The sequence below is a fragment of the Phodopus roborovskii genome, unplaced genomic scaffold (assembly GCF_943737965.1).
Source record: "Phodopus roborovskii unplaced genomic scaffold, PHOROB, whole genome shotgun sequence".
Taxonomy (NCBI): domain Eukaryota; kingdom Metazoa; phylum Chordata; class Mammalia; order Rodentia; family Cricetidae; genus Phodopus; species Phodopus roborovskii.
In genome coordinates, this window is record NW_026125295.1 from 23910589 (window position 1) to 23932783 (window position 22195).

The 22195-nt window shown below is 43.1% G+C and overlaps 1 protein-coding gene across 1 annotated transcript; it reads left to right on the forward strand.

The window, feature by feature from the left end:
* The first annotated feature begins 289 nt into the window (after nt 1-289).
* Nucleotides 290-20891, forward strand: Trim42 (tripartite motif containing 42). Its single transcript, XM_051173841.1, has 5 exons — nt 290-749; nt 3370-4067; nt 6048-6868; nt 10821-11045; nt 20714-20891. Exons 1-5 carry the CDS (start codon nt 409-411, stop codon nt 20798-20800), a joined length of 2172 nt encoding a protein of 723 aa, XP_051029798.1. The 5' UTR covers nt 290-408; the 3' UTR covers nt 20801-20891.
* Nucleotides 20892-22195: the final 1304 nt, after the last annotated feature.

Sequence of the window (22195 nt, forward strand, 5' to 3'; positions counted from 1 at the left end):
GAAAAATAACACCTGAAATCTGTGTGAGAACTTGAAAGGTAACAAATGACTGCTAAGGTCTCCAAGAGGTTCAGGGTGCCACCATTCCTGTGGAGTTGGTTGCATGGAAAACACCCAATGCATACTGGATGACTTGCTCTTACCTAGCATGTTAAGGCATGGTGGGAGTCAGGGATTATGACATAAGCAAATGTCCACAGGCTGAAATAAGTAGAGCCAGCTCAGAAGCTTCCTAGGAGGGACATCGCCTGTGAGGGCCTCCTCAGCTGGCCAACTTCCTGCCACAACTCCCAAACTGCCAGCCACACTAGAGGTAGCAAGGATCCCTCTGGGAGAGAAGTGACCTCAGGAATCTGGTAGAGGAAGTTGTCAAAACTCTAGAGGCCTAGTACCAAGGACCTAAGAGCCATGGAGACGGCTATGTGTGTTTGTTCCCCATGCTGCACCTGGCAGAGATGCTGTCCTCGGCTCTTCTCCTGTCTGTGCTGCAAGTTCATCTTCACCTCAGAGCGGAACTGCACCTGCTTCCCCTGTCCCTACAAGGATGAGCGGAACTGCCAATTCTGCCACTGCACCTGCGCAGAGAACCCCAATTGCCACTGGTGTTGCTGCTCCTGGGCCAATGACCCCAACTGTAAGTACTGTTGCACAACTAACACCAACATGAAATGCTACTACTACGAGAGCCGCTGCTGCCGCAATGCCACCATCACATTCAGAAGGGGTCGCCTTCGGACCATCCGCATCTCGTAAGTGCTGACCATCCATCGTGTGGTTACATTGGAAAAAAAAAAAACAGCTGGGGATCTCATGTTATCTGTAGGGACCCCAGAATAAGCCAGTGTGTCCTAGAGTTCACTCTACCTGGGGGAGAAAACAATGGTAATTTTGCAGCAGTTGCATGCATAATAAATACCCACTGGTGGTATAGACCTCAAGTCCCACATCCAAACTGGATCACCTATGTGAATTCATGATGCACCCTTTGACCACAAATGCTCTCATCTTGCAAACAAGTAATAGCTGATACTATTTATGTAACTGTTTATGTGACCATTCACTGATATTGGGGTACAACTTGGGCCTCAAAATTGTAAGCGTTCTTTCTATCCCTGTCAGGTGATTCTAATGGGAAGACTCTGGGGGGAGTTGAGGACGGGACCTGGAAGCTTAAAAGGCAGATGCCAGAGCAGGGCAGCACTTAGGAGGGAGGGAACTATGCAGAGAAGCAGTGGCTGAGCACTTCAGCATGAAGGCAAAGATGTCGGACTTAGTGACTGCTTTGGCATAGGACCTAGGGACCCTGAAGCCTATTTAGGGGACTTCAGTCTGTTTGAGGGTGGGCAGGGATGCCATGCAAGTGCCAGGGAGTCAGCACTGATGTACTGGTACTTTCAGCTCTGCTCTCCTGGTCTCCAGACCCCTTCCGGGCCATTCCTGCACAGCGCCCTCATTTCTCCCTCTCTCTGGCTTAACTTGGCCTTACTGGCTCCATTCTTTTCGTCACCCCTTTGTCACAATGACTGCAGTTCCTTGGGCCATTGACAGGTGTCTCTTAGTCCTGCTTACTCTCCCTTCTCTCTGTCTTTCTGACCTCTTACACTCCATTTATTATATACCGATTCTGAGTCTTACATTGTTATCAAAGAAGTCCATGCAGCTACCACAAGTACAATTGACTTGTGACTCCAGGTGACCAGGCAGGAGGCTGGGAAGTCGAAGAAAACAAAGCTGAAAACAGCAAGGCTGTGAGCCTGGATCTCAGCATCCCAGCCCTCAGGGATGAGTCCGCTAGCTGGCTGGATGCCTAAGGGTATTCAGGGACACTCTGTGACTCAGGGCCACACTAGGACAATATGCTTGGGAAGCACCTTTGACTGCCAGTGCTCTGAGTCACAGGTTCCTTGGCCAAGAAAGAGGAGAAGCAGACAAAGGGAAATCAGGAAGACTAGGTCAGAAGGGAACACAACCCAACACCAAGACCAGTACATTACTGTGAACAGGGAAATGGTAGGAATAGCCACAAGGTGTGCATCAGCTTGCATCTCCGTTCCCACAACCAAGTCACTTATTTCGCTAAGCTGCTTTTGCGCTGACTGCAGCTTCTCAGAGCATACATTTGATTTCCACAAGCACAGCCTCTCATTTGTAGATCTTACCACTAAATACATGAAGCTGACCTCAGATATTAGACAAATGAAGACCCGTGCCTCCCAACAGTAGACACACGTGTGGGCAGTCATGGGCTTGACTACTATTTCCTTCTATTACGGTCCCCCCCTCTATGATCCTCTACTGTGGACATTAGCTGGTGAATTGCACAGGAGAGCGATTGTAAGGGCCATATTTACACTTATGATGGATTATCTCATGTACACTTTATAAACTCCCAAGGAAGTGCTGTAACCTTTGATTTACACTTGGGGAAAATGAGCACAAAAGAGATTAAGAAACTCTCTAAACGGACAACTCTAAAAGTTCCATGCCCTGTCACATGTTCGTTTCCCAGAAGCAGACCCTGTGATGATGGCCTGAAAGTCAGCACTTGGGTTCTCAGCTCAACTCAGAGGTTGCTTTGTCTTAGAAAGGCCATTTACTACCTCCCTATGTCCCATCCTGCATGCAGCAGTAATGGTAACGTCACTGCCTGCCGGGCACAGCCACCAAAAACATGTGCTTGCATGGGCAAGACTGGATTTGTTGATTCATTGTATCAAGTGGGAACAGGTCAGGTTCCCCACCAGTGAGATAGCTGGGTAAGAAGCCATGGCAGTCACAGGCCATGACAGGACTAGGGCTCACGTCTGTGAGAATAGAGTCAATTTGTTGGTTCTCTTCCTCTTGTCTAGAAGGCAGCTAGAACCTGTGAAACCCAAATCTGCTTCTGGAAAGAAAAAGGGCAGGCCTAATCACTCACATTCCGCATGCACAGGAGGGTGGGGGGGTCATGTTTGTGGTTTGGACAATGTTCTAGTCTGAGTTCCAGTATTATTCAATGATATTACTTCTGCCCTGATCCATCAAAGTCGCTGGGGCCCTGTCTCCTGCTGACGCTCTGTGGTGGTTACTAATATGCAGTGGAACATCCAGGCCCAGCTGACCATACCAAACCACTACCAATCTGCTCTTTGACTTTCCCTCAAAATTAAAATTAGCAGGAGGGCTCTGCAAGACTCTGGCTAACCCCAGGGTCTGTACTCAATCTAAACAGGCATTAAAGTCAGTCTTAATAATCTTTTAAAATTCTATGGCTTGGGTACAAGCCAAGAAGTCAGGTATCAGGGAGGAGCCATTTCATCACCTCTCTGGATAGATCCTTCTGGAACTCTTGAGTGTGTTCCTGAAGCCTGTGCTTGCTTTTCCTTTCAGCTCCAAGACAGCCCTCCGCATAGGGAGCAGCGAAACGCAGCTGGAAGATACTAAGTCCATGACCACCAGCAGCAACTTGGTGAGCCATCTCACCTGCCCCATGTGCAACAGGCTGCGCCTGCACTCCTTCATGTTACCATGCAACCACAGCCTGTGCGAGAAGTGCCTGCGGCAGCTGCAAAAACATGCTGAGGTCACTGAGAATTTCTTCATCCTCATCTGCCCCATGTGCAACCGCTCGCACTGCATGCCCTACAGCCACCAGATGAACCTTCCGGAAAACTATCTGCGCGGGCGCCTCACCAAACGCTACATGCAGCAGCATGGCTACCTCAAGTGGCGCTTTGACCGATCCTCGGGGCCCATCCTCTGCCAGGTGTGCCGCAGCCGTCACATTGCCTACAAGCGATGCGTCACCTGCCGCCTCAACCTGTGCAACGACTGCCTCAAGGCCTTCCACTCGGATGTGGCCATGCAGGACCATGTCTTCGTGGACACCAGCGCCGAGGACCAGGACGAGAAGATTTGCATCCACCACCCGTCCAGCCGCATCAATGAGTACTGCCGCAGCGACAACCAGCTGCTCTGCACCTTCTGCAAGATCGCTTTCCACAATGGCCATGACACGGTCAGCCTCATAGACGCCTGCTCCGAGAGGTCTGCAGCCCTCTTCAGCGCCATCGCCAAGTTCAAAGCAGGTCCTGGTCGGTTTCCCACTCCCCTTCAGGGTAACCCCCAGCTGTGGGAAAGACCAGAAGTTAGTGTGAGGCACCTATTAGGGAGCCTTACTCCATCTGGTGGAAAAATACAGACACTGGGAGACCCTGACATGGCTGGAAAGTCACTGTCATGATGTCCATGGCAACTACCACCATCCATTTAGTGTCACTAAGTCACTGTGTGACTCCATTTTTTCATCTATAAATTGGGAAGGATAATGGTAGGTCCCTCACTGGGTTGTTGAGTAGAGCTAGTTTTATAAAGCATGTTCTCCCATTCTCACCACCACCTGGGAAAGTGTGGGAGACACACACTGGTGTATAATAAGCACATAAAACTCTTCTAATCTTTGTCACAATCTTCTTGAACTTCAGCCTTGTTTCCCAAAGGGGGAAAATGAGTTTTATTCAGTCATAGTCTGAAGTTCTGTTTGGTACTGAACCATGGAAGTTATTTTTACCCACCTCCCCGCTTCCAGGGGGAATAATTAATCTAACCCTGAGAGTCTTCTCAATTGAAGGTATCTCCCATGAACTTACTGTCAAAGGTGTAGACAGAGAGCTAATGGATACATAGTAACAGGAAAATTCCAAAACATCCAACAATATTCTGCCCAGCCTCTGTTTTCCTTCTGTCTGCATGTTCATAGTTGTTTATACTGGCTGTATAATACAATTTCTATAAAAGAACTGACTCTGGTTTTATATAAGAGCCAAGTACAATAATATTTCATAAACTTCAATAAAGGGTTCATAATTTCTGAATGTGTCTTATTAGGTCAGACATATCTTTGTCCCCAGTTAGACCTAGAAACCCACTTAGGAAAATGGCACCTTCTATAGAGGATCATATAAGCCATTGCCAATTGTTTGTTTTTGTTTTTGAGACACAGTTTCTCTGTGTATCAGCTCTGGCTGTGTGGGAACTCAACTTTGTCAACCAGGCTGGCCTTGAAGTAACAGAGAGCCATCTACCTCTGCCTCCCAAGTGCCGGGATTAAAGGCATTTGCCACCACTGCCAAACCTTTGTCTTAATTAGGTTTTCTATTGCTGTGATAAAACACCTTGACCAAAAACAACTTGGGGAGGAATGTATTTATCTTATCTTACACTTCCTCATCATAATCTATCATTGAAGGAAGTCGTGGCAAGAATTTAAGGCAGGAACTTAGAAGCATACACTGAAATGCAAGCCATGAAGGATGCAAGCCAAGGAGGAATGCTGCTCATGGCTTGCTCTTCCATGGCTTTCTCAACCTATTTTATACCATGCAGGAGCACCCACAGTGAGCTAGAGCCCTCCCACATCAACCATCAATCAAGAAAATGCCTTTAGACTTACCTACAAGCCAATACTATGGAGTCATTTTCTCTATTAAGATTCCTTTTCCCCAGGTGACACCAGGTTGTGTCAAGCTGACATAAAACTAGCTAGGATACTTTTGGAGAATACCATAGCCAGTCTGAATAATCATACGGTGAAGATGCAAAATTCCCTCCATGGATGAGATAACAGTACTGAAAGTGGTCAGCACAAGGTAGCTAGTGAGTCCCACACCCACCCAGTCCCCAACACCAATGCTAAATGCTGGGCAGAGGGACACAGTAGTGTCACTTAGATACATATCTATAAGGAGAGGCCGGCCTGCTGTCTATGCTGAAGAACTTTAGATCAATATTTGTTTGAAGGCAGTATTGAACAGTCATCAGAAATTTACTTCTTTCTCTGATACAAGAGAGACATATGCCAGGGGAAAGTTCCACCTGGGGCATGGGGAGGAACACTAGAGGGGACTTTGTTTCAGAAGCCTGTTCTACCCTGCGTCAGCCCACCTCCAAGTGCCTTCCCTTCCCCTCTCTCCATTCATTCCCTTTGAGTCCTGAGATTTGCTCCAGTTTGATACGGCATTGGCATCTAGGGAGATGAAAATTTTTACGGTAGCCAACTTGTTTTTCAGTCCGGTATGAAATTGATAATGACCTGATGGAATTCAACATCTTAAAAAGCAGCTTTAAAGCAGACAAGGAGGCAAAGCGGAAGGAGATCAGGAATGGCTTCCTAAAACTGCGAGCCATCCTTCAAGAGAAAGAGAAGATCATCATGGAGCAGATAGAGAATCTGGAAGTGTCCAGGCAGAAGGAGATTGAGAAGTACGTGGACATCACTACTATGAAAGTGAACGAGATGGACGGCCTGATCGCCTACTCCAAGGAAGCACTAAAGGAAACAGGACAGGTGGCATTCCTGCAGTCTGCTAAGATCCTGGTAGACCAGATCGAGGAGGGCATCCAGAACACCTTCAGACCTGACCCTCAGCTGCGGCTGCACTCCTTACACTGCATTCCCTTGGATTTTGTTGAACTCTCCAGTGCCATCCATGAACTCTTTCCCACAGCACCTAAGAAGGCTTGTTCCTCTGGGGACTCTCTTCCTTCCCAGTATCCTATCCACTCAGAAATGATGATTGCCAGGAAGGTCACATTCAGCACCCACAGCTTCGGCAACCAGCAGATATACCAACGAAGCTCCTCCTTGCTGTCCTTCAGTGCCACCAACGATAAGGCTAAGATGGGTCTGGAGGCCTTTGGGAGGGCCCAATCCACTGCACCTATCAAACCCACTGATGGCCTCTATACCTACTGGAGTGCCACAGGGGAAACCCAGCCCCCACAGAACAGCAATAGCTTCCACAATTGGTACTCATTCAATGACACCTCTGTGAAGACTCCAGGCCCAATTGTCATCTACCAGACTCTGGTGTATCCAAGAGCTGCCAAGGTAAGACAAAGGGATGGTGTGGGGCATAGAGCAAATGCGAGGGGTCAGAAAAGGGTGTCTTTGTCCTCTAGAATGTGGTTGCTTGAATCTGTTCCTCTATACTGTTTGCGTCAGTCAATCTAGACAAATAGTGTAGTGTTCTGAAATGTCCATTAGCCCATCAGTATAACAAAATCATAGTGATAAATGCATGTAAGCACTCTATTGAAAGACAGCTGGCTGAGAAGGCAACTCAGCAGGTAAGGTGCTTGCTGTGCAAGCATGAGGACATGAGGACCTGAGTTTACATCCTCATCACACATGTCATCGCTCCAGGGCTGAGGAAGCAGAGGCAGGGATCCCAGGGTCTTCCTGATCAGCCAGTCTAATGGAAATAGTGGGGTTCCAAGTTCAGGGATAGACATTATCTAAGAAATAAATATGAATAAATAAAATAAATAAATAAAGTGACAGAGAGATAGATGGTATCAAGCTCTAACCTTCACACCAACAAAGTCAAGTGAGCACACATACAGACCATGTCATAAATAGATGGATGGATAGAAAGAGAGAGAGAGAGAGAGAGAGATAAGAAAGAGAGAGAGAAGCAAAAAGAATGAGAATCAAGTTGGAACCAAAGTAAGTTTCAAAATGGCTTGGGAAATCATGAGTGGGAAGTAGAGTCTAGAAATTGGTTAGAAATGGATTCTCCACTGGCTGCTGTGTGTTCCTCTAAATTGTTAACTCTCTTAAATTCAGGTTTGAAAAGATCAGAATGATAATGCCCAGGAAAATTCCAATTCTTTGCTAAGATCCATCTTCTTTTTTTAGGGGTGATGTGTAAAGGGGGGCACTCATAGATTTCTGTATCTGCCATCACCTAAGACAAGACTTGCTATTGGCCTTCTTGACCTAAAATGAAATGGACAAATGGTCTTTTCCTTATCATCTCTCTGAAATCCAACTGAGCTAAAATTGAATTGCTTACTGAGTACCTTATTCAAATTCAAAGAAGCAAAGGGTTGCTGGGCAACTAAATATTGAATTAGACTTTCTTGCCTCCTTTGAGGTCCCTACAGGGATATACCTCCCATGTTAGTCTGTGGGCTACTTTCATACAGCAGAACTCATCTTTTGTCCCTCTCCCAAAGATAATATGCATCTTGAAGTCTAGACTCATGGTTCCCAAACAGTAACATCTCCTGAAGACTCATTAGAAGGGAGATTCTGTGTCATCCCTGTTAAGGGGCCTCAGTGTCTGTCTCTCATAATCTGAGTGTTACCAAGGTTGCTGTCTGAACACTGCACTTCGGTAGACAGAGTCTAAACATGAGGAAATCAAGACCAGACAGAGGCCAAGCTTTACCTTCCCATTCTGCTGTGACATTGTAATCTTTGCTTCAGAGGCTTAAAACAAGTGCCACAAGAACTGTGCCAGAAAAAGCCTTCCTGGAGATCCTCAAGCACAGTAGTGTCCCTCCCTGTCCTTCATACCAGAACGTAATGAGCTCAATCAGCAGGGCCTAGGGTATAGGTGACATCAGTGAACTCTGGTGACAGTGTGTCTCACCTCAGTGTCAACTTAGGCTCACAAGGAGTCCACAACTCCTGCTATGAAGCAGAAGGGCTCCAATACTTCAACTTGGAAAAGTCATCTATCTATGCTGCCAAAAAGTTACCCCCCCTCCCCGATAAGCTTGTGAGGAGACCTACCAAGACAACCAAGCAAGTCACTGCCACCCCACCTATGGCCAGACAATGATTTAATGCATAATAATAATAATAAATAATAATGATGATAATAATAATGATGAAGAAGATCTTTGATCTACAGTCATGAAATGGGCGTTTTCCAGGATTTGTTGCACTCTACAATGAAAATGATTAACTCTATGTTGACATCATTCCCAAATTTTCAGGATTTCAACATAGAAAATATTCAAGTTGGCCTTAAAATGTATTAGTATGTATTACAAAATCCTAGAGATCTTTTAATTCAATTTGATTTCTAGAAATAATTTCTTAAGAAACTACAAAAAAAATAATCAGATGAGGATTTGTGCCCCTAAATATTCATTACAGCATTTATCTGAGTATAAAATCAGAAGAACCTGACTATTCAGCTATAGAAGGGGTCAGTTATTTCTGAAACTTTTGTTTCTTTTCCCTTTTGGTTTTTTGAGACAGGGTTTCTCTGTATTGCTTTGGAGCCTGTCCTGGAACTAGCGCTATAGACCAGGGTGGCTTCGAACTCAGAGATCTGCTTGCCTCTACCTCCCAAGTGCTGGGATTCAAGTATGCCACCAATGCCTGTCGATGAAACATTTTTTTAAAGCTTCATTACATGTATTCATTTTATTTGTGTGTGTATGCACATGAACATGTGCATGTGTGCACCTGCACATGCCAAAGCATACATGTGGAGGTCAGAGGACTACCTGACAGAGTCAGTTCTCGCCTTCCTCTATGGGAATCCTGGGAATCAAGCTTCAGGTCATCAGGCTTGGCATCAAGCACTTTACACTCTGAGCCATCTTGCTAGGCTCTATGGGAGTTTTAAAGAAAGTGCTTTATCAGATTTTTAACAATATAAAATATGTGAACTGTAAGTTAGAAGAATGAGCCAAAGTCATGCAATCCCAATACATGCATTAGTGTGCTTGCATCTCTTAACATTAGAAAAGCACTGTAAGCAATCAACCTATAGATTAGAAGGGATGTTTATTTTCTTCCCTTACACTTTTTCTGCATTTCCAAAGCACGTTATCATAAATGTTCTTGTTTGGATAATCAGAGAGAAAGTTAATTTTATTTGTTGGATAAATTTAGTACTCTTAAAATTATACATTAATTATATCTTATGACATTTAAGTTTAGCCAAAAATATAATAAGATCATCAGAAATCTGCTTTTTTTTTTTTGGTTGTATTGTTGTTTGATTGTTTTTCAAGACAGCTTTTCACTGAGTAGCTCTGGCTATCCTGGAACTCACTCTGTAGACCAGGCTGGACTCAAACTCAGAGATACACCTGCCTCTGCCTCCCAAGTGCTGGGATCAAAGACATGGACCACCACTACCAGGCTGGAATGTACTTTTAAAATACTATTTGTTTTTTAAAGTTAGCACCAGCAAGATGGTGGCACTTACCACCATGCCTTACAATCTGAGTACTGTCTCAAGGACCCATGTGTTGGAAGGGAAAGAATAGAGTCCAGCAAGTCTTGTGACCTCCACATGTACTCCATGGCACTTGACATGGTGTGAGTATACACATGTGCACACATGCACACATGTGCTCTCTCTCTCTCTCACATACACACACACACACACACACAGTAAAAATAAATGTGAAAACAATACTATCATAAACTATTTCTGTAACAAATGTTATCTGCTGTTTGAGACTTGGTACTAAATCTCTTCTCAGGAGTTAATATTGTCTGATTTGAGTGCAAACATTCTGTCTCTATTGTTGGATATTTCCTCATGAGTAGAGAAGGAAATAGTTTGCATCCCAGCTCACTCTAAAGGGCAGGGAGACGAGTGTGTCATTCTCCCACATTCTGTGATTTGTTAGAATTGGCTGAATGTATCCTTTCTGTGCCTGTAAAATGGGAGGATGAAATCTGCCTTCCAGAGGTTTCTGAGGATTACCTGATTTGGATATAGAGAGCCAGATGGGAGAGCTGGTGCACAACATGTATCTGGTAAACTATATCTATGCCCATTGCCTCCTTGTTGACTGACAGTAACAGAACCCTGAAATCCATTATGTGTAGCACATCAGGCTTCATCAGAGCTTCCCAAGACCCTTTCCCATGATCTAAGACAAAGGCCTCAGCAGCTGTAGAAGATGGGGATAGCTTAAGCACAGCCCACATACAGTCGATAGCAGAAATCTTTAGAGAAGGACAGCAGAGGGGTGTGTATCGATGATTATCAGCACCGTGCTCACATACCTGTTTCTCCTAGGTTTACTGGACATGCCCAACAGAAGACGTGGACTCCTTTGAGATGGAATTCTATGAGCTCGTTACCACTCCTCCTAACAATGTTCGAACAGAGCTCTGTGGACAAATTCGGGACATCATGCAGCAGAACCTGGAGCTACACAATCTGACTCCCAATACAGAGTATTTGTTCAAGGTTAGAGCCATCAACGATAATGGTCCCGGGCAATGGAGCGACATCTGCAAGGTACTGTGCACATTCATTTCTTAGGTAGGATTTTTTTAATTACTTGAACTTCTTAATTCTTACAGATTTATTGGAAGAGCCCACATGTGCACACATGCCCACACATGTATGCCATAGTGTGCTCATGGATGTCAGAGGAGAACAACTTGCAAAAGTCAGTTTCATTTTCTCTCATGTGGATCCTAGGGATCAAAGTGAGGTCCTCAGGTTTGTTGTCAAGAGTCTTTGCCAACTGAACCATCTCTCTAGCCCATCAAATGGGAATGCCTTGATAGGGTCCAGATTTGGCTTGAAGATCTTCAGAGACCACTGAGAATTCTCTCTAAGCTCAGAAAGCTGCTTAAGTCTCAGCCAGAGGCAGGGATGGTCTCCACCATTCTCTGCAGACCAGTTCTGAGGATGGCAGGGTCTGCTAAACTCAAAACCACTTGTTCTAGGCTTTGTGTTAGAATACAGAAAGTCAGAGTTAAAAACCAAGCTTAACTCCTCCTTTTGCCACAGTCAGGAACTAGTAAACACACCATGGTGTATGAGAAGAATAAGACATAATTACTGTCTGAAAAAAACAAACTCCAAGTAAGTGCTACACCTTGCAAAGACAAGGTGTGAAATTTAGCAAAGAGGCAGGACAGCCAGTTAATCAGAATTTCTCATAGACAGCAAATAAAACTTGTGGTATAAGTACAACCTGTATAATATTTAAGACTTGTTTATACTAAAATTATATTTAACTGGAAGTTAAAAAACAGACACTAAGCAAGTCAGGTGAGCTCCACAGGATAAGGACACAAGCTATTCCTCTTTGTACTGAAGAGCTGATTCTTTTTCAAATTCCCAAGTGACACTTATAAATGCCATCAGACTATTATTAAGAATACCGGACTGCCAAGAGCTCTTCTGCTATGTAACTGTGAAGCTCTTTGGAATCTGAATTAAGTCTTAGAAGTTCTTTAAATGTAGAAAGGACGGGCCCGTTCACTTAGGGTTTAGAAGAAGGGCAACTTGCAGCCTCAAGAGACTTCTTCTAAAATACATCTACAAGACATGCATCTATCTGATTTGACTTCCACGAAAACTGGAAATTATCACCCTCCCCTCTCTCCCACCCTTCCCCTCTCTCTCCTCTCCTCCCTTCCCTCCTTCTCCCCACCCCATTCTTCCCTCCCTTTCCTCTCTCCTCCCCTTTCCCCCTCTTTCCATCTTCCCCTCCCCTCCCTTCTCCACCTCCTCTCCTGTCTGCATCTCTCTGAATCTGCCTCATTTTGTGTTACTCCTTAGTTTCTGCTCCCTTAAACCCAGCTTCCCCTGTAGCTTTGGATAGTCTCCATCCATGCTCAGTACCCATCAGTCTGATTAATCACACTTCAGCAACTTGCTCAGATATTTGAGTGAAAGAATCTGATTGGCCACTGTCTCCAATAATGACGGAGAGTAGGAAATAACAATGAGCAGGGTTATGCTGTCAAATAGCACGTCTGCAGAGTGGGGCTATTCCCAACACCTCCTACTGTCATGCCTCCCTCCCCCTCCCACAGAGGTCAGACACATGCCAAGGAAGTATGATGAGAAAGCCTGTCTGGCTGCTCTTCAGCTCTTTCTCAGCCAGCCTCAAGGAGCACTGGTCAGTTGCCACAGAGACCTCCTCACTCCTGAGCCCCAAAGCCTCACACCTGTTACCACATAATGTACTCTGTACTCTTGACCATGGATTTTTCCTTTCATCTAATCCCATCTGCTTTCTCAGCCTTTAGACTCCCTCAGAAATGTCTTACCCATGAAGGGCACTCAGTAGTTATTAATTTTTTAAATGAATCATCTGTCATCTCTAGATGCGAGGGTTGGGATGGATAGAGAAATTGAAGACTGTCATCAGTCTGTCACCCTACCCTCTTGGGTCCTCTCATCTCTCTCACGCTATGACCTGCTCGAAAACAAAATTCTTGCCTAATTCATCTTTCTTTATCCTGCAGTGCTTACCGAAGCAGTTTGCAGGCAGCAGCTTCTTAACGGTTATTGAGTGGATACATGAGTAAAAATGTAACCAAACAAATGAATATATGAATGGTTGTCTAAATTAAGAAGTGAAGAAATAAATTGATAAATAAAATTAATAATCGCAAAGTATCATAAGATGCCTGGAAACTGAATGCTTTATACAGCCAGCCAAGAGATAGCATTCCCCTAAAATTGTCTTTATGCGATTAATTTGCCCTCGATGAAAGAGAGGGAAATACATTCCTCTCTCTTTGCTTTTTCACACAATATCTAAATGAGCAGAACCCTAATTAATGATGCTTTCTGGACGCTTCATTTTTATCTGACTCCAGGAGCTACAGTATAGATTTTTCCTTCAGAAGTAATTCTTCTGCCCTTCTTTGCCGTTCTATTAGCATTCCAGAGGAAGCACAGGCTTCCTTAACATTTGTCATGATTTGCATAAGTAAAGGCTTCAACAGCAAATGAAAATAAGATGGTGTGTTTGAATGACATTTATAAAGCTTCATAAAAGTAATGGCTTTAGCTCTTTCCTATAAAATCGAATTTTTTTCCTTTGGCACCGAAAGGTTTTATTTGAATGCTGCAATGACGTAGCATAATCTTTTCTTGTCCAAACCACCATGCTCCCATCATATGGACTCTTAAAAGATGAAAAATAAAACCTTTTATATTTGATTTGCATAGCCTAAGACTTGTTGATTTCTTTAAGAAATTTCCTTTGGCACATGGTACAGTACCTGAAACAAGAAAATTAGTTATGCAACACTTTAAAGGTCCCATTTGAAGGTCAAATCTGTGTCAGACGCTGCATATCCATTATCACTGATGGTCCCAGATACTCAGGTTTCACCTGGAGGAGGACAAATGGAGGAAACGAAGGAGGAGGTCTTGAGTAGAGCCTAGGTCTATATTCACAGCCGGAGCTCCAGCCTCCTGGACCATATAAGTCTAGGAGTGATCCCAGCCCAGGAGATGGAGTGCCTGACTCCAGGCAGGTGCTGTCAATGCGGTGAGAGCTGTTTGTTTGATGGATCCATTCTTGTTTCTGGGGCAGAATTATGTATTGAAAAAGCCTTATTTGGGGCTCTGGTTCCTGGTTCCAATCCCGACAATACTAGCTGGCCAAACTCCACAACAGTGTACACTGTGTTGGTCTTACTGGTTCCTTATTGCCTATGGTCTCCACCTCAAAGCTTCTAATATCAAAAAGCCTAATGGTCTATTTTGAAAGGACAGATAAATGTGTTCTATACACTGCTGTGTCTGTTAGCCTGTTTCTCCTCCTGATCCTCCTGTGGTCTTCAGTATATCAAATATACACACTGGTCACTTCCCATTCTTAACTATCACCTCCTTTCCCTGATCACTGTCTCTCCACCATGCTTTAAATCGTGATTAGCCTAACTGCCCACCTGTGTGTGAATTTTCCCTTGGACTATGACAAAGAAGTGGCTAAGTGGTACAAATCATTACATTTCTACAGCTCAGAAGTCCCAGATGGTTCTCACTGGCTAAATCAAGGCACCTTCAATGTCTGGATCCTCCCTCCTGTAGAGGGGTTTCTATGGAAGAACCTACTCCTTGCCCTTTCCTGGCCATTCACATTTCTTAATCCACATGCATTCCCTCCATATTCAAGACATTGACTTCCTGCTGAATTCTTCTACCTCCACCAGCCCTCAGTCAGACTCCTTTCTGCCTCTACCTTCCCCCTACTGTGCCTTTATAACACTGAGCCCTCAATGATGAGGAAATCCCCCATGCCTAGTTAATTCAATTGCCCTAAGGTCCCCTTTGCTTGGAACACAGAAGTTTGAAGGTTCAAAGATTTATGTGAGGATCCATTGATCTGCCACTCTAATCTATAAATCGGATTACTAAATTACATCAGATTTAGCCTTGAGCATGGCTCTTTATTGCCATTTAGAGAATGCAGACATCCCTATCCCCAGGCATCTCAAAGTCCTTCCAAGTCAGTCAGCCCCCCCCCCAATGTCTATGTGCTCCAGAAGGCATTTTTGGTCACCCTGGGTTCTCTGAAGGGCCCCTTCCTCAGCCTGTGATGTAGCTGGGACTCAGACACAGAACAGGACACCCTGTCTGTCATGTAGTTCCAACTTCTCCTCTCCCCAGGCGGTCATACAGTCTTGTGTGACTGCCAGTATCTCACCTGCAGGATTGACATGTCCTCCCTTGACACCTACTCATGCACAGTGGCTCCAGGTCCTGAAGTGTAACATACACACTTTGCTTTCTCTGTGTCCTTTTGGCTTACTACTTTCCAAAGAACTCTGAAACTTCCCTGGAAGTAAAATTCCTCTGGTCCTCTCCTACATGCCCTGCTGTCAGAAGAGCTTGTACCCTGAGGACAAGTGTAACTCAGGCTCAGCATAGACCTGGTTTGTTTTTTCACCTTCATGTACACAAGGTTTGATTGATATTATAGGTCTCATCCATGTGCACTGATTTTTGCAAAAACAGCTCCTTATTTTTATGGTCCAGATTGTGATATCTGTCCCAGGAAGGTCTTACTCATATCTCTTCACTTTTATGTGTTCTTACAAGTTATGTATTGCTATGTGTCACTAATCCACACCAAAAAACAAAACAAAACAAAACAAAATACCAGTGTTAATCTCTTCTCCTTTTACCCTTTCTTCTCTAAACACTGAATGTCCCATCTACATCAGCGGTTCTCAACCTTCCTAATGCTGTGACCCTTTAATACAGTTCCTCATGCTGTGGTGATCCCCAACCATAAAATTATTTTTGTTGCTACTTCATAATTGTATTTTTCTACTGTTATAAATCATAAGGTAAATAGGGTTGAAAACTGACCTACATTGCTATGGGTATTTTTGTCCCCAAATTTCTAGTGTTGTGCCATCCCTCCTAGTCTGCATTTGTTTCTTGCACGTCCCCAGTCTACTCAGTGTGGACACCCAGGTTACCTCCAATAATGCTACAATAGACAATGTGTGACAACTTGTGGGTGAGATGGAGGTGTAAAAAATATCCCTTTGGTCAGGTATGAGTCAGGTAGAGCTGCAGTAACAAGTTGCCATAGATCAGGGATCCTTAGACAGCCTTGCGTCTGGCTGGGAGTCTTCCTCACCATGCTCCTGAGTGATCTTTCCCCATGCATCACTAAGACCTACACTCAAATTTCCTCCTGGAAGAATGGCAGCCAGGTTGTACTACAGCTGCCCTAATGGCCTCATGTTAACTTCATCACCTCTTTAAAGGCCTTGTCCCAACAGAATCGTATCTGAGGTGCTGGAGATGAGGAGGACTACATATGAATTTCAGAGGGACATTATTCATCTCATGTAAGAAATGCACTATGACTGAAATTTCTGGGTCACAGAATAAGGTGTGTACTTCATTTGGCCTCGGCCGTGGCTAAGGAGGGATTTATTCCCTAAGTCTCACCTCGATTTCCCAAGATGGCTTCTGTTTTTCTCCCTGGTAGCTGTCAGTCATCTCACTTCATTGTCTACATTCTATTTCAAATGCTATCCCCTTCCAGGTTCCTCCTGTAAGCACACCCTCTGCCCGCTTCTCTGCTGCACACATCCATTTGGTGACTCATGGGACGCCTACATTCCAGATGATGGTTTTAGACATTGCTAATATTTCCACTCCTCTGATATTTGTCTATCACCTTTGTTCATACTGTACTCCATGAACAGCAGAAGTCTTGAAGTTTGGTGTAATCAAAGTCAAAACTGTTTTTTCCTTTGGTTTGACCTTTTGGGGTGCTGTTTAAAAAGTTCTTGCCTTAGAGCACAAAGATAATCTCCTCCATATTCTTTTACTAAATTTGCTTCACCTTTCAAGTTGTACACATACAAAGTCTGCCTCTGAATGTAATGCCAAGAACAGTATGTTTCAGCATTATGCTTTCTACTTTGATGAAAAATAGTTCATCAGAAACAGGGATATATGCAAGGTACAAGGAATATTTTATATATGATGACATACTATGCATTGGTAGGCAAGAAACTGAGACATGGATATATATATATATATATATATATATATATATATATATATATATATATATCCTTGATAACGATGAAATGAAAACCGTAAGCTACACATGGAGCCACTGGGCAATGAAATAAGCTATGAGTGCTGGGAATTATGGGGCTAGGGAACTGAAAATAGAAGACTTGAGGATTTGTGTCTCAAACCAGAGTGAAGACATTCAAAAATAAAGACTGGGTATGACATGAAAGAGCATCCACTCTCATGTCAGTACCTCTCTGCTTTGACTGGCTCTCAATGCCAGCCTGTGCTGTTGTGAGGGACTGTCAGGCATTTCCATTACCCTTGTTTCTGTTCAAAAGCCTAAATTAGTTAACCATGGAGGCTGGCTTATTTATATAAATGATGCTTATTTTTCAACCATTTTTTTTAAAAAATCAGAATTTGTTTAGAAAGCCACTGAGCAATTAATTGGAAGGCAATTGATATGTTTGCAGTATATCTGAACATTTATTCAGACTGCTCTATGTAAGGTTTTCTGGGGTCTTTAACCCTATGTTCCTGGGTAAACTGCATAGCTAAGAGAGCTACTGAATAGCACGAGTACTACATGTAATACTGGGTCATATGTGATAAATTTGCTACTGTTTTAGATGTATAATCACACAGAAAGCCAGTAATTGTGTGAAATGACAAATATTTGCTTATCGTAATGTTTCACCACACATATGTACATCAACATATATTGTACCCCTTAAATATAACTAGAAAAAAGTGAATAGCACACAAACTTTGGTAACATGAGTGTTTGTTCTATATTTTAGTATATTCCAAATTGATGGTTTGTTCAGAAGAAAAATTACTGTTCTCTTATACATAAATCTGAAGGCAATATACAGCAAGCCAACAGCCAACATCAAACTAAAAGGAGAGAAACTCAGAGCAATTCCTCTAAAATCAGGAACAAACAAGGCTGACCACTCTATTCAATATTGTATTTGAAATTATAGCTAGAGCAATAAGACAGCAAAAGGAGATCAAGGGGATACAAATTGGAAAGGAAGAAGTCAAACTTTCACTATTTGCAGATGCCATGATTGTATACATAAGGGAACTCCTACAGCTGATAAACACCTTCAGTAATGTGGCAGGATACACGATTAACTCAGAAAGTCAGTAGCCCTCCTATATACAGTTGATAAACAGACTGAGAAAGAAATCAGAGAAACGTCACCCTTCATAATAGCCACTAAACAACATAAAATATCTTGGGGGGGGTAACTCTAACCAAACAAGTGAAAGAACTGTATGACAAGAACTTTAAGTCTTTAAAGAAAGAAATTAAAGATATCAGAAAAAGGAAAGACCTCCCCCATGCTCTTGGATAGGTAGGATCTACATAGCGAAAATGATACTCTTACCAAAAGCAATCTACAGATTCAATGCAATCCCCATCAAAATCTCAGCACAATTCTTCACAGATATTGAAAGAAAAATTCTCAACTTCCTATGAAAAAACAATAAACCCAGAATAGCCAAAAACAATCCTGTGCAATAAATGAATTGTAGCAAATCTTTATGGGCTCTATCATCCTGAGAATCTGTCAATTCAACTTGTTTTTCCAGGCACATAATCCTATCATTTGTGAGTAATGGTGATTTTATCTCATCCCTCACAGTCTTTGAGGTTATATTTCTTTTTCTTTCCTAATCGCTTTAGCAAGAGCCTTGAGTCATACATAAGACAGCAGCAGTGGTAGCTGATACACTTGTCATTTCTGATACTGAACTTTCTCCATTTATTTATTGGTTTTTATTCAGTGCTTAGGTTTGTAGCCTTTAAGTTAATGTCCTCTGACTTCTGGGCTTCTGAGAGCTTGTACACACAGAATGACTTATTTGCATTATTTGACATAATTACATGTTTTTTTTTCTCCTTTAGGCCATTATCAATGAAGAAAATTATGATCAGTTTTTTTTTGTTTTGGTTCAATTTAGTTTGATTATGTTGCCAAGTATTAAACCCAAGATCTGGTCCATGCTAAGCCCAACCAAGCTGCATCCTAAGCATCTCCCACCACTGTGGTTGTCTTTTCTAATGCTGTATTCTACTTACCTTCATGAACTAGGCCCTTGTTTATAACTATGTATTGTTTTACTATGCTACTCTAACAGCTATTTCAGTTACCTTATGTTTGATTTTATATGATTGCATCTACAGACATAAGTGAAGTAGGTGTATCACTGTTTGCCCACATTGTTTTAATGTACTTCTAGAATTGGTTTTTCAAATCTAGCTCCCATGAGCTGGTGAGCCTTTGCTCTCCTCTCCTTTACTGGAACAGCCCCATCACACAGCTTTAGCATGATTCTCTTGGACAGGTACTGACTGAGTTAGGCTCTTGGGACAAGGACATACCAACTGTAATTTCAATTTCTATAGCATTTCAAGTTCTGTCTTCCTGCTTCTTCTGGCCTCTGCTCTCTGATCCTCTTGTTCATAAACATTCTTCAACCCCTTCTGTCCATTACATCACCCAGTCTTTGTCGTCAAAGAACCCTACTATAGTTTAAAACAAAACTTGGAAATGTCTACTTTTTAGTGACTTTCCAAACCCCATAACTCACAGTACCATTAGGCTTCTTCCATTATCCTCAGTAGCCCCGTGTGCCTCTTAGATTTTTCATTTCATCTTTATCAGGGCTGTATCTATATATTGCCTCTATTTTTGCCCAATACAAATATGTAAGATTGAAATTTTTATCATAGAGATTTTGTGCTTTGTTATAAGCTTTCCCTTTTATCCACCAAATCCAATCCCACCTCATCTATTCATTCATCAATGTCCTCATTTGTATGGACAGTGGGATCTTTCATCCCAACTTGAATGTGTATTAGGGGATGGTAATGTTACCAGGTATCAGAAATGGAGGCGCTTACCACCTTCAAAGTAAGCTATGGGAACCATGAGGAAGCTGAGTCTCTGGAGTTTCTAAAAAGGTGCTGCTTAGCCCCGTTGCCCAATGCAATCTGCCTTTTCCCAGGTATACTGATTGACCATTCACTTACTTACCAAAGTTAGCACAAAGCACTCCTATCTGCACAAAAGGGAAAATATTGAACAACTTACAAATTACAGTCTTTTCATCTTCATGCACATTTCTAAGAATCTTCTCTTTACCTTAGGCAATGTTAAGACTACAGATAGTTAAAACAAACAGACAAAAAAAAAAGAAAAGAAAAAGAAAAAAACCCTTCCACTTTCCAAAAGCAGGTCACTCCAAGTTTAGTAAAGAAACCAAACTCCTCAGCTGAAATTTTCAACTAGTGAGAAATAGGAAAGAAACAAAAAGTTCCAGAGGGTGGAATGGGGTTCTATGGTAAAGCCCATTTGGGATCTAGTTTATCATGCTTGTTCACATTTGGCTAAATGAGCTGCCTTGAAAGAAGTAGAACTTGATCTGTAGAATAGTGACGCCAGTACACACTAGCTGTGGGCACTGTGAAAGATCTGTGGTACCCTGCAGCTGCATCTCTTCATCTCTGAGGGGGACTGACCATGCAAGCTTTCCATGGTTGTCATGGGGAGTTAATGAGATGGTGTATGGAGTGGGCCTGCGCTCTAGAAGCCACCATCCCTCTGTGGCTGGTTCCATGCACTCTTTGCTTCCCATTGCAGGTGGTAACACCGGATGGGCGTGGGAAGAACCGAGCTAAGTGGGGCCTGCTGAAGAATATCCAGTCTGCTCTGCAGAAGCGCTTCTAGCCTTTGAACACAGCTCACCACTGCACTGCTCATAGACATATCTATATGTATATGTATGTATTTTTCTCACCACTGTCTTCAAGGAGATTGTAGACGAATGGTTCCAGTGCCTCTGGGTTTCCCAAAAGGAGTCTCCTAAAAGCCAATAAAAGGAAATGTCTGACATCATAACCTACTGTGATTGGTTCATTATGATGAAACTAAGAGATAAAGCAGCAAGCCTGGAGGTGTCTACAGCTCAGGTCCAGTCCTGGACTCAGAATTCCGTAGGGCTATGTAAGGAACAAGTGGCAGGTAGCTGGGTGATAGAGTGCTCTGTCTAGAAGTGGGACCCCAGGGTGTTCAGTCTAGTGTCTGGAAAAAGCAGGTGATCTGTGGGAAAGGCTTTTCCTCAGTATGCAATCTATCTCAATATGAAGCAGCCACTAGTGTGAGAATGCGCCTCCTAATTATTAAGCCTGTGTCTTCTTACAGCTTTTTCCCAGGGTCTGCTGCCTGCCTCTGGACCAGGAAAAGGGCTAGGCCTTCCTCCTTTTACTCCTCCACATCCCAGAGAAAAGCAGATGCAGCAGAATTCCCAGTACACATTACAAGATGATGCTTCAGGGAACCTTGTTATGATCCTATCCCTGTAAATGATGGCTCGAATCCACCATCAAATTTGATATTATCATATAATCATTTCTTTGAAAAGCTTCAGAATCATCATTAGCATGGGAAGCAGATTAAATGACATGCCAGCAGGGATTCTACCACTGATAAACTAAAGTGAAATTAAACTTTAAAAGATTAACTGTGTGGATATCCCATTATAATGATCGCACCTATTCATGGCACCAACAAGGACTGGGCTGGAATTAAAGAACTCATACACCCAGATGCTACATCTCTAGAGATCACATGAGCTTGCCTGAGGGTACTACAGAAGCTGGGGGGGGGGGTCTCTGAGGAGCCACCAAACTAGGAGCTGAGTCTTCCAAATGCACACTAAGCTTCTGAACACTGACATTCTTGTTCAATCTTTGGTCCTTGAGGCTATAATTCACATGGAAACCCTTCTCTGAGGATCATGCTATGTGTTTAGTACTGTGTGACTGTCCTAAAGATAATAACAAGATATATAAATACACATACACATTTACACACACACACACCTTCTCCACATTTCACCATCTCTGGAATTCTTTCTTTACAAGAAGGGCTGTGGCTCAGGAAGGGATGAGTAGCAGGGTACACCTGAAAACATCTCTTAGTGTGGCAGAGTAGTTGCTAGTTACGATTTCTTAAGAAGAGACCAGAAAATGGAAAGATCTACCATGCTCTAGGATAGGTAGGATCAACATAGTAAAAACAGCAATCATACCAAAAGCAATCTACAGATTTAATGCAATACCC

Excerpts from the sequence above, each read along its gene's own strand:
- Trim42 (XM_051173841.1), top strand. The coding sequence starts at position 409 with ATGGAGACGGCTATGTGTGTTTGTTCCCCATGCTGCACCTGGCAGAGA. Across the intron at positions 750-3,369 it reads CTTCGGACCATCCGCATCTC|CTCCAAGACAGCCCTCCGCA; the intron begins GTAAGTGCTGAC and ends TTTTCCTTTCAG. Across the intron at positions 11,046-20,713 it reads AATGGAGCGACATCTGCAAG|GTGGTAACACCGGATGGGCG; the intron begins GTACTGTGCACA and ends TTCCCATTGCAG.